The sequence below is a fragment of the Notolepis coatsorum genome (genome assembly GCF_963971535.1).
Source record: "Notolepis coatsorum genome assembly, chromosome: 5".
NCBI classification, from domain to species: Eukaryota; Metazoa; Chordata; class Actinopteri; order Aulopiformes; family Paralepididae; genus Notolepis; species Notolepis coatsorum.
The window spans coordinates 121,610,723-121,628,017 of NC_140169.1; the positions used below are offsets into that span (position 1 = coordinate 121,610,723).

At 42.8% G+C, this 17,295-nt stretch overlaps 2 protein-coding genes across 2 annotated transcripts in view; one reads left to right on the forward strand and one right to left on the reverse strand.

The window, feature by feature from the left end:
- Window positions 1-6,491, forward strand: part of lrp11 (low density lipoprotein receptor-related protein 11) — a 47,811-nt gene extending 41,320 nt beyond the window's left edge. The window contains exons 6-9 of the mRNA XM_084313983.1: window positions 1,304-1,471; window positions 1,571-1,627; window positions 1,751-1,852; window positions 4,999-6,491. Coding sequence (XP_084170109.1) covers window positions 1,304-1,471; window positions 1,571-1,627; window positions 1,751-1,852; window positions 4,999-5,153 — 482 coding nt within the window. The 3' untranslated portion in view covers window positions 5,154-6,491. The remainder of the gene's footprint in view (window positions 1-1,303; window positions 1,472-1,570; window positions 1,628-1,750; window positions 1,853-4,998) is intronic.
- Window positions 6,492-7,406: 915 nt separating this feature from the next.
- pcmt (protein-L-isoaspartate (D-aspartate) O-methyltransferase) lies at window positions 7,407-16,831 on the reverse strand. Its single transcript, XM_084313964.1, has 8 exons — window positions 16,762-16,831; window positions 12,619-12,723; window positions 12,478-12,509; window positions 12,169-12,273; window positions 11,869-11,989; window positions 11,416-11,501; window positions 10,015-10,184; window positions 7,407-8,040 (listed from the first exon to the last, which is right to left on the reverse strand). The coding sequence occupies exons 1-8, from the start codon at window positions 16,814-16,816 to the stop codon at window positions 8,028-8,030; spliced, it is 687 nt and encodes a 228-aa protein (XP_084170090.1). The 5' UTR covers window positions 16,817-16,831; the 3' UTR covers window positions 7,407-8,027.
- Window positions 16,832-17,295: the final 464 nt, after the last annotated feature.

Here is a 17,295-nt window from a genome sequence, read left to right on the forward strand (position 1 = left end):
CTCTCTCTCTCTCTCTCTCTAAAACGTTAAGTTCAGCCGCATCTCACTGGTTATGCTTCTAGGGGCATTTAGCTGCTCATCATCATATGTATGTAAAATGGTAAATGGATCATTTATATAGCGCTTTTATCCAAAGTGCTTCACAATTTCTGTTCCTCACATTCACACACCGATGGCGGAGGCAACCATGCAAGGTGCCAACCTGCTCATTGGGAGCAATTAGGGGTTAAATGTCTTGCTTAAGGACACTTTGACATGCTGCGTGGGAGGAGCGGGAATCGAACCGGGAACCTTCTGATGACCAGACGGCCGCTCTACATTTACATTTAGTCATTTAGCTGACGCTTTTATCCAAAGCGACTTACAAGTTTTGTACGACAAGTCAGCAGGAAGGGTAGGCTACAACTCTATCAGCTGAGTAACAATGTTCATCAAGTGTTGAGTGCTACAATATAGATTAGTATATTATTATTATTATTATTATTATTATTATTATTATTATTATTATAAGTCCATGACAGTAAGGTTAATTAGGGTTATTATTAACTTTTTTTTACCACCTGAGCCACTGCCATCTGACTTTTATAATGTGCCCCTCACATTATAAAAGTCATGTGATGCAGCAAGGCACATAGCAACTGTTGTTTCTTCCAACATGGAGGAAAAATGGACATTCTAAACATTCTGTGAAAGCCCTCTATTGACTATAGATATAGGTATAGGCATTATAGGCATACCGCCTGGTGGAGATTTGTGCTCTACTGAGCACACTTCTCTAGTTGTAGTCTGAGTTAAGTCAGCAGAGGGCCTTTTGCTGCTGTTCTGGACACATAGAAGGCAGATGGAGAAGCCTGTAGGCAGCCACTGAGCCACATAGAGAATGGGGTTATGGTGAGAGAGCCATAATGGAGGCCACAGGGCCAGTCTTCCACACGCAGGGCTGGCATGAGAATGAGACTCTATCCCAACCTAACCCCCAGGGTGCCTGAACAAAGCGTCTCTGTCCCCTGACATACAATCCCTGATTTAGACCGAGACAGACGGGGGCAGGCTACTTCCCCATTCCCATTTCGCTACAGAGATTACCTGAGCAAGGTGCATTCCCAGAACCCTTGTCACCCTTCACACGTTCCCAGTCCGCATTCTCCTAATGCGTGGGAGGGTTGAATTCATGGCAGACAACATCATAGGTTTATGACAGGATACCACAGCCTCTCTCCTCTAGTACTTTTTGGCAAGGCGGTGGAGTGAAGAGCGGATAGGAGGAATGATGAAGTGCTGAATCCCTTCTCTGTCTCAGCAGATCCCTGCGCTGCGCCTCCTGTCGTAGGACCCTGTAAAGGCACCTTCCCGCGCTGGTATTATGATCAAGAGGCTGGAGAATGCAAACACTTCTTGTACGGGGGTTGCCAAGGAAACCATAACAATTTCCTGCAGGAGCTCGACTGTGAAATGGAATGTATACAAAAAGGTGAGATTCTGGTTCTCGTTTATTTATTTGCACCTTCAGGGTATTTCATTGTAATTGTCGATGTAATACTGCAATTAGTAATGAAAACAAATTATTTAGGTCCCGATTTCAAACCAGCAACCATGGCTCCCACCACCACCAAACAGACACAGACAGGTAAGACTAACAACTAACCTGCTGTGAAATTAAACAGAAGCTGCCATACTTCCATAAAATATCAATATAGAAATAACAGCTACTCACTATTTCCGAGCATAATGTTTATCTTTATCTTTGAAGCAGCAACTCCAAAAGGCACCGTTTCAGAGAGCCAAGCTAAGGATGATGTCCCAGTCTCCAAGATGTATCCAGTGATGGGAGGACATCCAATGCCTGAGTCAGGTCTGGTAAACCATGCAATAATGATCTAATAATGAGCCAATTAAATTGTATTTAGTTTAATTAATAATGATTAATGATCATAATTAAAGTGCTGCTGTTACTTAACTCATTTGTGTGAGATTATGTGCTAAATAAATCAGCATTGCTTTTGGTGAAGTGCCCCTTTACAGCTCCATTTTGAGAAGAAACATTTACCCCTTGAATAATCACTTGGAAATACTTTGTAAGTAATCACATTGGAAATTAACAATTTGTTTCCAATCTCAACACATTGGCTATAACCTGTGCTAGCAGCTGATAAATAAATTGTCACAGTTGCTGCGAATGTTTTTGAACCAACCACTTAAATTAAATAAATTGTAGCGAACTAGTTTCATTACTTGTTTGTGGACTAGCTAGTTGATATCCTTTACAACTACTGACAATAGACAGACTGACCGATGGGCCAATCGGGGTAACCAGAGTAGATTATGCAGTGTGTTCAGGGAAGCAGATTGGATATCTGAAACAGTTTGATTCTGTTCATTTACATTTAATCATTTAGCTGACGCTTTTATCCAAAGCGACTTACAAATTGTGTACAAGTCAGCAAGAGTGCACACCTTTCTAAGGATATGTGGTATTGTTTGTCTACCAGTGCTTCTTCCATCCTTTGCAAGTAAACCTATGGAGCAAATGCATCTGCTTCTCAAAATGAACATTCCTTAGATCAAAAGAATATATTCCTTTTCATAACATTGTGTAAATCACTTTTTGGGTCAAGTTTTGACTGAACCATGTAATAGAACGCTAAAACACAAGACTGCTGCACGAAGCATCACAAGACATGTTTGATTCTGAGGCTTTTGATCCTAAATGCTAATTTCTCCCTCAAATGAGCCACAGTCTAGAATAATACAAGAATATGCCCAGTGGCCTGCTGTCACACTGTGGTCCTGATTATCTGCTGTCACACTGTGCTCCTGATTATCTGCTGTCACACTGTGCTCCTGATTATCTGCTGTCACACTGTGCTCCTGATTATCTGCTGTCACACTGTGCTCCTGATTATCTGCTGTCACACTGTGGTCCTGCTTATCTGTTTGTTGTTCATTGGTCATCTGCGTGTGCTTTGCCATCTGTGTTCGGCGGATGCTCTAAATATTTATCTGAAATGTGACGTATATTGTTGCACTCCAGTCTCCAGGTAGAAATGTGTATTTATTCAAACTAGTGCAGTGCCAGTTCGGAGCGCATACCAGTTCGGAACGGGCCAATTGCTTGGCTCCCGGTATTGCTGCTTGCAGCATTGTCGGGGGGTGTGTGTGGAAAGCGTGCCCGTTCGGAGCATGTGGTTGTTTGGAACGCGTGTCCGTTTGGAGGATGTGGTTTTTTGGAACAGGTGCCCGTTCGGAGCATGTGGTTGTTTGGAAAGCGTGCCCGTTCGGAGCATGTGGTTGTTTGGAAAGGGTGCCCGTTCGGAGCATGTGGTTGTTTGGAACGCGTGACCGTTTGGACCATGTGGTTGTTTGGAATGCGTGCCCGTTTGGAGCATGTGGTTGTTTGGAAAGCGTGCCCGTTCGGAGCATGTTGATAGATATCAGTGTTTTCAGCCTGTAATCAACTTGTCACCTGTGGTTCCGTGAAGTTTCTGCGTTGTGTTGTTTTTTGTTGAATGATGGTTATCTTACTTGGAAATCGACCTCCCCCGTACTGGCTGTAACACTGTTTCACCCCGTTAATGCATCCGTACAAAGAATTAACTTGAAAACATTGTCTCTTTCCTTGATGTTTATTCCATAAACATAGACTTGTACAAGATGGAAACAGTTCTGAAAGTCTTTGAAAAGTCTATTAAATTCATTATTCTATCGACCTCTCCTGTTATCAGCTCGATGGTTTGTTGCGGCCCAGTGGTTAGCCAAAAGCCTTCCCTGTTAGCCGAAGCTAGCTATCTCGTGGCTCCGGAGGGTGGAGGGCCTCCCATCCATCCCCCACCCTCCAGCTTACTGCTGTCTCTTTGTCAACATGTCTACCTCGTCTCCTAGTCTGAGTCAAACCGGAAGAACTCACAACTATAAAGTATATTCCTTAGCAACGGCTGCTAGCCCATAGCAACCCCACCCTATCTCATAACTATAGCAACGGCTTCTCCCCTCCCTAGCCGACCAGCTATTTTTGTTGATGCTAAAGCACCTCGGCCGATGACCTCGGTGCTGCTGGCTGCTATCGCTCTCACAGGGCCTGTCTGTCTTACAATCAACACAAAATACAATGTTTAAACTAATATCTCTATAGATATGTACTTTACCTACATGTTATAATAATAATACATTTCATTTGTAACGCACCCTACCTTCCTGAGAATCTCAGAGTGCTACATAGTTAAAAAGAATTAAATAAAAAGATATATAAAAAAAGAAGAATACATAGCAGAACAGCACATGATAATACATAAAAACTAATAAAAGGCCTTTCTAAAAAGGTAGGTCTTGAGTCCACGTTTAAAAGTGTCAACAGTTTGTGGTGCTCTCAGGTGGTTGGGGAGAGCATTCCACAGTCTGGGTGCGGCAGAGCAGAAGGCTCGATCGCCCATGGTGTGCAGCTTAGTCCTGGGGGCTTTGAGGAGGTAGGCAGTGCCGGAGCGAGCGTGAGGAGTTCCTTGAGGTAGGCAGGGGCACCACCGTGTACGCACTGGTGAGTGAGACATTGTACTCGATCCTGTGTTCCACGGGGAGCCAGTGAAGTGAGTTATAACCCTTTAGACCTACCACGCCTGCTAATAATGCATTATATATCCTGTACACACAAATGTGTTTCCCCGGTTTCAATGGGATAACACACACACAGAGATGTATGTCTCAGCGTTTACAGTTTAACTGATATCTATAGGTTGTTATAACCAAAAATTAAAACCATTGATTTCATCAATGTGGTTGTTTGGAAAGCGTGCCCGTTCGGAGCATGTGGTTGTTTAGAAAATACTGGTTTCAGTGGAATTGTGTTGCTAGGGGGAGTTTATTTCTTGTTGCAGTGTTTGATAATATCCACAGCTGACAGGAAATCAAGTTGGAACTGTATTTAGGTCAGTGGTTATCACATGAGTTGATTTTATGGCCACTTAGCAGGTCTGATTATTTTTTTGCCACTCATTTTTGTCCCTACAGGTGCAATCTTACCATTGGCTCTTGGCCTGATCATCACTGCTCTGCTGCTACTCATGATTGGCTGTCGCCTAAGGCTTGTTCGCCACAGGATGAAGAAGGCCCGCCCCTTGACAACTGAGGAGTCGGATTACCTCATCAATGGAATGTACCTGTAACTAAGGCAGAGGTGCACACTCCTACGCAGAGCTGTCTCTGTCCAAGAGACATTTTTACCAAAATAGTTTGAAAGAAAATGCGTCTCTAACTTTGATTTTTTTTTTTTTATTATCTTTTTCCCCCTCCTTCTTTTTCCGATTTTTCTCCCATCCCACTGTTAGTCGTTATGCCAATTCCCAACCCCCTTCCTGGTTGTTGCGCACTTTCCCCTACTGTTGGTCCGAGAGGCCGGAGACTGTCACATGCTTTCCTCCGACGCATGTGCAGCCAGCCTGGCCGCGCAGATTCTCAACGGGAGAGTGTAACGTGTGGAAGGTCGCACTACCTCTCTCCAGATCCTACCCTTGCTGAGCAGGCGCCCCGACCGAACTGTAGGGGTCGCTGTCCACAACACCCAGGACCCACCCACGGCTCCCCTCCCCCTAACTCAGCCAAACGAGTTAGTATAGCGATCAGCCCGAGCCAAGGCAATGCTGACTCTCCGGAAGTCGAGACCGCAGCCTCTTGCATTGGTGACGAGCACAATTTCCGCTACGCCACCTGACCGCCCGCTAACTTTGAATTGTTAACCAAAAATTGCTATAGATATAAAATATAAATGCTATAGATAAAATGTTTATGTAATCTTTATTTATTTTATAATACGTCCACAGAGCTTTTAGAAAGTTGCAGAATAAAAGTATTGCTTTTCTCCCTAAAAACATTATTTGCGGGTCCAAAGTGAATTTTGTTGGTGACATGTATCCCCTCGCTAATACCCATTTTCCCGTGGAATGCACCTGATTGGACAAATGACTGGTGCTCTAGTCTAGTGTGACATCTAGTGACTGAAAGCACTCAAAAAGAATACTAGTATAGGTTAGTTTACTTCCTCTTTGGGCAGAGATGTTTGACAGTGGAACGTCATCCAACTCTCTGCATAGGAGAATGGCAGAGGTGGTGAATGCATGGCCATACTGGACCCACAAACTGGCTAATCCACTAATACAGATTCAGATATTTGTTCAACCACTTGTATTGCTATAGGAAAATCTGATTCTAGGCCTGACAAAAGCTTGCTTCTGCCATGTTCCATAAGTTATATACGGACCTTAATATCAAACCTTTACCCTTCTAATGTATTTTATTTTGATATCAAATATGAACCTTATTTTCACTTATGTGGATGTATTTTCATCTAAGATAGTGCTGTACAGTAATATACTTCAGCCACTGAGTGGCACTATTGTGCTATATTTGTGCCATATTTTATGTTCTGCTTTATGGAAGGTTTTTGGCTCTGAAATATATCCATTACTAGACTCAAAACTTAAAGGGGAACTCCAACATTTTGGGAAATTAGCTTATTTAACATCTTCCCTGGAGTTAGACAAGAAGATACATACCTTTTTTGTCTCTGTGCGTGCATTTAGCTTTGGGAATAGACGCTCCGTTAGCATAGCTTAGCTTCATCACTGGAAGTGAGGCAGATCCGTAGCCTTACAGTGTATTGCAAGGTCTGACATTGACCAAACTTGATATGCATGACCTTGGTGGGCTCTAGGTCAACTCCTGAAAAGGGGGTCAATGTCAGACTTTGCAATCAAAAGTTAGGGGGCTAATAACCCTTGCCATAATTTCAGTGCGCCCCCTAACTTTTGATTGCAAGGTCTGACATTGACCCCCTTTTCAGGAGTTGACCTAGAGCCCACCAAGGTCATGCATATCAAATTTGGTCAATGTCAGACCTTGCAATACACTGTAAGGCTACGGATCTGCCTCACTTCCAGTGATGAAGCTAAGCTATGCTAACGGAGCGTCTATTCCCAAAGCTAAATGCACGCACAGAGACAAAAAAGGTATGTATCTTCTTGTCTAACTCCAGGGAAGATGTTAAATAAGCTAATTTCCCAAAATGTTGGAGTTGCCCTTTAACTTTGTATATCAGAGCGCTTGTGCTAATCATATTATGAATAAATGAATGGACGTAAATGGTTATTACGGTTTCATCAGGGTTAACACCAGTTCCCCTTGTGCCCCAATATAATAGCAAGCCATAGCCCAGCCTACTTCATACTGCTTATTTTCTTTATGAACCAAGCCTTTACATGCTTATGAAATGCATATACATAGATGTATTCATCAGCCTGCATTATTTTATGTTAAATTATTAAAGGTTTATTATTGATGATCAAATGTGTCTGTGATGATATTCAAATGTACATACATTCCTACTTCTGCGGCTACTGTGATTATTTGTCAGTGACACGACAAAAACATAAGCATCTCTTTATTTCTATATGCCATTGCAGAAACGCATCACCCAAAATAAACAGCTTTTTTATAAAATAATTGTTTAACGAAAACAATACAGTCATTGTTGGGTAAAAGCTTCTATGGTAGCAGAGAAATCTACAGTTAGGTCCTCAAGACGCACTCTGCAGCTACGGTGAATTATACTACCAACTCAAAGACTGGACGTTACTGTCCCAGGCCTCCCCCTACACTTAGCTTTGATGGAGCCGAAATGGGTTACTGTGTAGAAATGGTTGCATTGCAATTAGACGGATGAAACCACAAAAACTAAAAAAGTCCAGCAAATCAAAAATAACAGAAAATTCACAACCAAAGATGCATGCCTGTAAATGAAATAAAATAGAAAAAAAACAACACTTTCCTTTTGTTGAATCTCAAACAGTCTTTTTTCCCCCTCTTGCCACCAGCGCTTTTTCCATCAGCATGATCCTCTAATCCCAATGTCAGAGTAAAGAAAACAAATACAACTTGATGGTTTTGTAATGCTTTTTGAGAGAATCCCAATGGTCGTTGGAATCCAATCTAGTTTCCCTCCAGAGTTCAAACTGAAATGTGGAATACGGACACCGCCTTCCTCTTCAAAGTTCATCCCTGCGGAAGGGGAGAGGATGATGAACGTTAACGAGATGCAGTGAGAAGACCGACGAGCATCCTGTCGTCGTGCAAAACAGAAAGTCAAGAGTGAAAGTAGGGCTGGGCGATATGGCCTAAATATGATATCACGATATTTTCTGACCTTTCGGCGATACACGATACGCATCACAATGTTTTTCTTTTTTCCCCCAAACAATTCATTATGAGGCTTACCAAGACAGTATTTGAGTTTGCAAGCTAACATTAAAGACAAAATAAAATACCCATGCATTTAGCATTTTTATATTATATATTAGATTTAGATTATTGGATTATTAGATTATATATTGCATATATTTAGCAATGAGATATTATATGATTTAGATATGAAATATGATGAATTGAAAATGGGGGACCCTGATGTAAACAAGACGAAAGTCTTTCGCTGGTCTGCATCCCCTTAACAATTGTATGTATTGAGCTGTACTGTACCCATTCTGCAATATGTTAATAAGTCAATCAATAGGATTTTAGCATTTTTATGAAACTACTGTATATTTGTAGGTCTCTAAATGTTTTGATGAATTGAAAATGGAGGACCCTTATGTAAAAAAGCCGAAAGTCTTTTTCTGGTCTTCATCCTCCAGTCAGTCCACTGTTGTTGTATTGAGCTGTACTGTATTGTACCCATTCTGCAATCGTTAATAACGTTCATTCATTCAATCATTCAGCCGGCAACAGAATAATTTTGATTGACAGTCGAGTCTGCCAATTACGTCACACCGCTTGTACCCGCCCTGCTGTTCTTAGCACCAATCGGCAAGCAGCGCTATTCTTTTTTTACTTCCTGAATGCCCTCCTTGATTTTAACGAGAGCTCAGCTCAACGACAACAACAACAGCTCACCGCAGCCGACGAGTGATTACTAGCGCACCGCAGCATGACAACGAGGCATAATGATTTTACTGCAACAAATGTTATAATAAAAGCCTTTCCATACATCTGTCTGATTGAAAACTTTATTAACAGACCGCAGAATGGGCACGCACAACTCGGCACGGACTGAGATATGAACAGTAACGCTTGCTATCTATGTCGTCATCGGACGTTGCTATGTTTGGGTAAATACGCTGATGTGTAACTATATAACGTGTAACTATATAATGTTGATGCCACAAAACGAATGCCTTTGTTAATCATAAGTACTAACTAACTTTGATGCAGTAGTGTGTGTGTGGGAGCGGCGTTGTTCAAAAGTTTGAACGGGGTGGACCAGATTGACGCGACACAATCCTCTTGGGCAAAACATCACGATATCCACGATACATTAAAAAAGTGTATCGTTAATGAACTGTACCCGATATTTATATAATATCGTCATATCGCCCAGCCCTAAGTGAAAGGCACACTGCCATGCAGAACACGTCACGACAAATCAAACCCATCACAACAGAATGCAAAAGAATTTCAATTAGTCTTTGAATCTTGACGTTTCACCCACGAGAACACGTCAAGATTCACGGGGAGGAAGGTGTGTTGTTTTAGTAATCTTGGGGAAAAGTGGTTCCCTCCTACGAGGATTAGGAATGATTCATTCATGATTCTGGCATGCTTTTATTTAGGCATCTGTCAAGTATCAGCCAAATGCAAAACAGGAATAAACACATGCCACCGCACTGCAGCCAATTTTAGTCCACACTGTACTGTACTTCTCTTGTAGTTCCAAAATGTATATCATTCCACACTTCTACCGTATTGAGCAGTTGTAATGATTATTAATTTTTTTCTTTAATAAATGGGGTTTATGGGGTTAAAACCAAATAAAAAGAAACGTGCAGCTAGTTTAATGGTATGGGAGAAGCAATTAATGTCGACAAGCAGCAAAACTCAGCCCTTGCGATCCATTTTGTGCTCCAGGCCACACCATATCACCTTTGCCCGTGTGTGTAGGAGAGAGAGGGAGGAGGAGAGGGAGAAGGAAGTCACTGCCACCTGGACCACTGCTTGTCTTTGTCTGTTAAAGGCACATAAATCACCCCCATCAAGGGCTTCATTTTGGTGCTGCCGTCCTCCATTTTGTCATACTGCTCCAGCATCTGATTCCCCCCGGCCGGGCCCACGGGCAGAATCAGCCGACCGCCTGGCTTAAGCTGGTCCAGGAGCTGTTGGAGAGAGGGAGAGAAGACACCATAGAAAGGCGGTGATTCGTTAAAGAGTCATCAGTGTTTGTTCTGCCGCAGTCAGAGGCAGCCGGCTGTAATGTGGATGCCTTCTAGCCGTTACTGTCCTAACCGACTAATGTTAGCACAGCGAGCAACATTGCGGCGATGTGGCAGTCCTTATGTCAGTATTTTCTTCCATACGAGATTTGCACATTTGCCTCGGTTTCTTGCGCAAATATGAGTGGCCGATGTTCAATGCAAATGTAGAAGGCTGCAGGCTGCCTGTGACAACAGAAGAGGAGTGGTCTGTGTGCGTTGCATTGTGGACTACTAGAAACACCTAGATGATGTCTCTTCATGAATCCCCCCCCCATTTGAATTGATGGGAGGGAAAAAGCATATCGCTGCTGTCGGGACAAAACCTCATAACTCCATTTTTTTTTTTTTTTTTATTATATAAATCAACTCCGTAGATCATCCTCCATATGTGTGTGTGGGTTTTACAAAGTTTAAACAATGGGAAAGCATTAAACCGATCATCCGTCTAAACCTCCTAACTCTATTCACCCTCAAATCTGTGTTAGTTTTTCTCATCTGCTGAAAAGTTGGGTTTTTGGAGTTATGAGGTTTTGTCCCGACAGCAGCGATATTTACATTCTTGAATGCTTGTACACCTTAAAAGTGATGTATTGGTGATAAGCAGTCATTGTTGTTTTTGTATTGACTTGTAGATTATTCATTTTAAATGGCTGCCAAACAAATTGTATAATGTTGTCAAGAAAGTTGGTGTTGGTCTGGCGCAAGAGACTCTGAAAATTGACATGTTGCCATAGCAATGGGATAATTTTGTTGAACATTCCAGCGGCAGTCCAGTCAAACTTTTCCACTTTTGAGTGTCATGCACTATTCACACATGAAACAACACTCGCTTAAAACTCTATGGAAGCCATCTTAGGTAAATCAAATGACCATCATAAACACTGGGAAATGCCATTTTTATCCATGCGAGTTCTGGTCATGCTCAGACCCAAATCACCTGCAACTATGGCACAAACCCATCCCCCTTTGAACCCAACACACCACGCAGTGCTCAGAAGATCCTTTCTGAAGGACACAATTTCGAGAGCAACAGATCCAAACACACAATCGCACGACAATATCTTTAAATCATGTGGATGTGACTCATCATCAAGCAGTCATAACTTGTCACGCTGTGGTTAAGAAACTCAACTGCTTGGGGCACGTTGGGGGCTGCTGCACCAACATGGATGGCATCGAAAGGCGCCTCCTCCTCGAAACCCATTCGCCCGTCTCCCACTGAAACAGAAACAGGCAGAAGCGGTCACTCACAGGCCACACCGTGCCAGCCTCATCCGCTACATTCACTCACAGAGAGATAGAGGAAGAGAGGTGCCAGCCAGGACACACAATAGAGCCATGTCCTTGGATGGCGCAGGGCAGATGAAAACAAGCACTCACTGCTCAAAGTGTCCACTGAGCCATGCTGTGTTTCTCTTCTGAGGGAGGGGACCTCAAGCACTAGCGGCTGTACCAGTTTGCCAACATGCTGCCGTTTTCATTTGTGGGTTAAACCAAACAATGTGCCATTTTCTGTTAACCTTTTCAGACCAAGTCCACAGCCTGAGAGACAAAATCCAGGTTAGCATCAGCAATACCACCTCACCTATTAGCTTTACTCTGCCAGACGTGATCATGCTTGGATCATCTTTCTTCACGTTGTTTAGAGAGTCGTCCACCAGCTCTTTGATGTGGTCAATTCCTATCACCTTCCCTTTGGGACCTACCTGTGAAGCGAGAACACAAGAGATGGTGCTTTCCTCTAAAATAATAAAAACGCCCCAAACAAGCAATTCAGACCGTTTATGGTTGAGTCATTTTAGATCGCTACGACAAAATCAAACAAACAATCAAGAGCTGCCTCCAAGGATAAGTTGTATTTGTTTACCCGTCATGTGTGGCTCACCATTCGTGCAAAGCACACAGAGAGGATTCCACTGCCCGAGCCCACATCCAGAGCCTTGGCTCCGTCGTACAGCTGGTCAAAGAGAAGCTCCAGAGCATAGGCATGCTGCAGAGAGATTAAAAGAAAATAAAACTGCATCACTACCCGTCATTCAGCAGTGTCCTTAATGTAGATGAGACTCCTGTGGAATGTCGGGCACTACCTCCCGCGGAATGTGAGACGGGAGCAGGCTTTATAAATCATTGATAGTTGTGATTGATAATAGCCGCCAGGTTCATGAGATGTGGAAAATGTGTTTGTAGATCATACCATGTGTGGAGCACTGATGGTTGCTTGATAGCCTTTTGATTAAAAAAAGAGAGGCATAGATTAGGTTAGTTCGATCATCACTGGATTCCGTTATTACATTTGCACTGCCAGCGTGCGTGTGATTAGATTAGCAGCTCATACCTATCGATTGTGGAGAGTCCATGTAAGGGTTACATCTAGAGAAATGGGCTCGGTCCGTGGCCAGCATGGCTTCATAGACCTTGTCTGATTTAATGATCCCATTTTCTGAGGAGACACACAAAAAAAGACAGATGCTGCAATATGTTGATTTCTGGAGAAATATGTAGACACATGCAAGCAGCACGACACATGACGCACACACACACACAAGCGTTAAGTGTCCTCCGAGTGTAATCCTCCACATGAGGTGCCAGTGACAGTTGGTACTTGGTTGAACAGCAGAAAGTGCCAAAGACAGCCGGCGCTGCTCTCCTTACAGATTCCCTTCACCCTGGTGGTCGTGGACCAGGCAGATACATGACACATACACCAACATTCCCAACAACACATATCAACCGTCAGATGGAAGACATTCCCGCACATTCTGTGGTAAGAGCAGACCCCCAATTAGGGTTGCAAAGGGGCAGAAACTTTCCGGAGATTTTCCACGGGGAGTTAAGCTCTGGAATTTTGCCCAATTTCAATAAAGATCTTAGCTTAATAATAGTGAACTTCCTTTATTTTTTTTTTTTTTTAGAGTTCGGCGTTGCTAATAAACATTTTAAATATTTTTTATAAACTGGTCAACACTGCATTATTTCCGGCGTTGGGTGCATGATGCGCTGTGATCACAGCGCAGGCACACCAAGCAGCCAAATTGACCAGTGTGACCAACTGTGAGTACCTTTGAAATTTCTCTGCGATAATTGTATAACGAACGGTTTGGGCAGAACCAGTCCTTCATGGTCAACATAGGTTGGTCAATTACAACCTGTGCACTCAATGTGCAGTGCATTGCCACTCCTGTACAGGTAATGTCCAGCATTGCATTTAATGGTAATTGGGAATTCCGTAGAATTACAATTCCCCCATTACATTGTGTAGACTAGAGAACTTTTCCATCACACGTAGAGATGATTCTCAGGAGCTTGCACACTAATGCAGTGTTATTGAGCCTACAATAAAAAAAAAAGCACATTATTGCATATTATCTCACATATACAGAGGCTCAGGAGGAGCTTCTACCCACATTACTTTGCTCACCAGGTCAATTCTGTGTACTCTATATTCTTCTATTTATAAAAGTCTGTGAATATACACAACGATAGCATTATAATATATACATATCCATATTATTATGTCCTATATATATTTTCTCTTTTTATATTTCTCATAAAATATTCTTCTATTTATAGAATTCTGTGAATATACACAACGATAGCATTATAGTCATACATATTCTTATGTCGTATATATTTCTATATTTTGTGAATACACATTATGAACACACATCGAATCCATGACAAATACTGACTGGTTCTACCAAACCAGTACCAGTACAACCCATCTATGATAATATCTGACTCTTGTATATATTGTACCTAGTTTATACTAGCTTGATTTATTCTTGTTTACATTCTCTCTTTTTTTACCATTACGTTATCTATTGAATAGTAGCACATTTATCGAGTCTGCAACAAACATTTCACTGCACGTTGTACTTGTACGACGGAGCATGTGACACATAAACCTCGATTTGATTTGATTGAGGTCATTCTAGTTTCAAAGCAAATTCCACTAGGAAAAAAAAAGTGTGAAAAACGGAGTGGCCTGAACACAGTGTTCTGGGGCTAACGGAGAGAGGAGTGCTGCCGTTCTAAAGAAGAGGCGAGAAAGTCATGAATTAGCATGCAGCCGGAGCGTGACCTGCTTAGATCCAGTTTATGCTAACTTGGGGTCTGCTGTTATGTCTAACTGGGTCAGGGAGGAGGCGTACACACTAAAACGGGGGATGGGTTGGGGAGTGCTACTAAATTTGACTCAGAACTTGACTTTTGTGGATGAAATAAAAAATGTACGTAGGTATTCTATCCTGTTTTTCTTTATCCCAGCCAGGGCCGTGCATATGGCACTTCAAACTGACTGCAATCTATCTTCCTGTAGAAAATCAATATTTCCCATGTAAAACAATGTCCTTGTAAAATTACAGTATCATAATACAGGTTTTCAGCCAGGGCAGAGGATTAAAGTAAAGAGAACATACAGTTAGGATACCACTACTATTGCACTCGGACTCCCTAACAAGCAACTGAGCTTGCTGGCCACAGTCCAGCACCCAGAGAGCTTCTGGCAAACTGTGCACATCCAGCAGCACTGTCTTGCATTGCTTTTCCCAAGCTGGTGGACAGAATACAAATAGGATGCACACTGCACTCACTGGATACTGGCCCTTGGAAACTGAAGCATAGTTACTACTGTCTACAATCTACATCAAATCAGTTTTCTGGACAAACTGTGTCCTCAAGACATAGAATAATCATGCAAGTTAATTGTGCACAACATTAGTTTAATGTTGAGCAAGACTCATTTACAGAGACATATATTGCTTATAGAGCACCAGACCATTAACACAGAGAAGAGGTTGGTAGCTCTGACACACAAATGACACAGCTGCCCCGCCCAATGACGTTAGTAGACTTGCTGTAAGAAAAAGCAAGGCAAGGTCGCACACCTTGCTCTCCATGGAAACCAAATCAAGTGCATCCATTGCCCTGGCTGGTGGTGCTGTATATCCAACGTATACATACTATCAACCGCATAGGTTGGGAAAGTGAGATTGGGGGAAAAAAACAAATGCTCGCCATAAGGGCACAGACTTCAAAAACCGGGCCGACGCCGCGAAATTGCTATATTACTCGATCGTTTGTAAAGTGCAATGTTTATAATCTCAGCACTGTCTATCGGCATATGGCTTTTTCATCAAACGGAGCTACGTAATCTGACACGTGATCATTTCCCGCTGACCCGTCAGCCTAAATATTAAAGGCAACCAACTTGTGTCTAGTCACGCCCAACTTGCGTCTAGCCACAAGCTCTGAGCTCTGTCGCGGCAGCATTATGTAGCAGTAATCCCACCTCTTTTAACAGACAACTAGCTCAACTGGTAGCGCCGCCTTTCTGTGGATCCTGCGGTCCGTTGGTGACAAGTTCGATTCCCTTCAATTTTTTTTTAACGTGCATTCTTTCGCCGGTTAAGTTTAGGCATGTTAACTTTAAGCATTGTTTCGGAGTTGGTTAAGGTTAAGGTTAGGCATTGTTTCGGAGTTGGTTAAGGTTAGAACAGAAGGGTTAAGTTTAGGCGCTGTTAAGGAGCTGGTTAAGGTTAGAGTTTGTCTTAGAGAATGGCAATAGACAGCCTATTTCCGCACTGCAGCTCTCTCGCGCTGCCGCTGCGCCGCAGTCACATGGTCGTAGTGGCCAATCAGAGAAACGCTAAACACAAGTTGGTTGCCTAAAATATTCACGCGACCCGTCAGGTCAACATGAGGGATTAGGGACACTTCATTTTGGCACGACATGGCACCTGCTGCAAGTGCACTTTACAAATAAATGAGCGAGTGAATACTGCAACTTCGTAAACCAACGAAGTCATTTTTTGAAGTATTTACATCTTTACATTGGGATCATTTTGTTTTCTGGCCTACTATGGTATTCTATCCCAACCGCACAGTATTAACGCGGTGTGATGGTTGGGTATACATGCTACCATCGATCTCCCAAATGAAGAAGCTAACGCTATAGACACAGTAGTGTACATTTCTTAGTCTTCACCATGTGTACAGACAACTAGCCACATAATATCTGGTGAAATATGTGTGCATCTTTATAGTGTTGGTTTACAAACATGAATGCAAAGTTACAAAGAAAGAATGTATGCAGGGCAGCGAGAAGGAAAAACGGCGCAATGACGCACATAACGTTGAGTTAGCTGACTAGCTAGCAGTCTAAACCTATATTGCCAATCGTCTGTGTCCAATAGTTGATTTCTGCAACTCCGTATACATGCATCTCGTTCAGAATGCAAATGCAATTCAATTAAAGAGGTGGTGAGTGAGGGCAACAACTAGTACAACACACATCGACTACATGATCTTACTACATGGCTAACGTTGCAGCATTTAACGTTAGCTCAGGGTTGCTAACGTTAGCCTCATTATTAGCCCCCGAAATGCCTTGTGGAGAACGCTCAAATTTCGTGGCAAATATCGAAACTCTCATTTGACTAATTGGCACTGCGTCTCTCTACATAACACCTGTACTTACTGCGGAGGTTGTTGACAAGCTCTGCGTTGCTGGTTCCTCCAGATTTCCAGGCCATTATTAAACACACTCTGCGGAGCAAGTAGACAGCAGCTGTCAGTGCCTGCGCCTGCGCCAACTGTTATGCAACCCGACAGCGTCTATACTTTCCGCGTTATTTCTTTTCCTAGCCGCATTTCTGGCAGACGCTCTCTGATTGGCCACTGACATGTTTGCCCAATCGCGTGACAAGCTGTGTCTTTGCCCATTTCCGCGTCGAACAGCCTGCAAACTACCTGGCGTTCTATCGCCATGCTCTAAGACAAACTCTAACCTTAACATCTCAAAAGTCATGGAAACATTTTTATACGAACAGGTCGAAAAGTACCTCGTGGATAAAAATCTAATCTACGAATTCCAATCTGGCTTCAGAACATCGCACTCCACTGACACATGCCTTCTCTATTTGAACGACCACATCAAGCAAGAGGTGGACGTGGGCAAATACTGCGGCATGGTCATGCTAGACCTACAAAAGGCCTTCGACACTGTCAATCA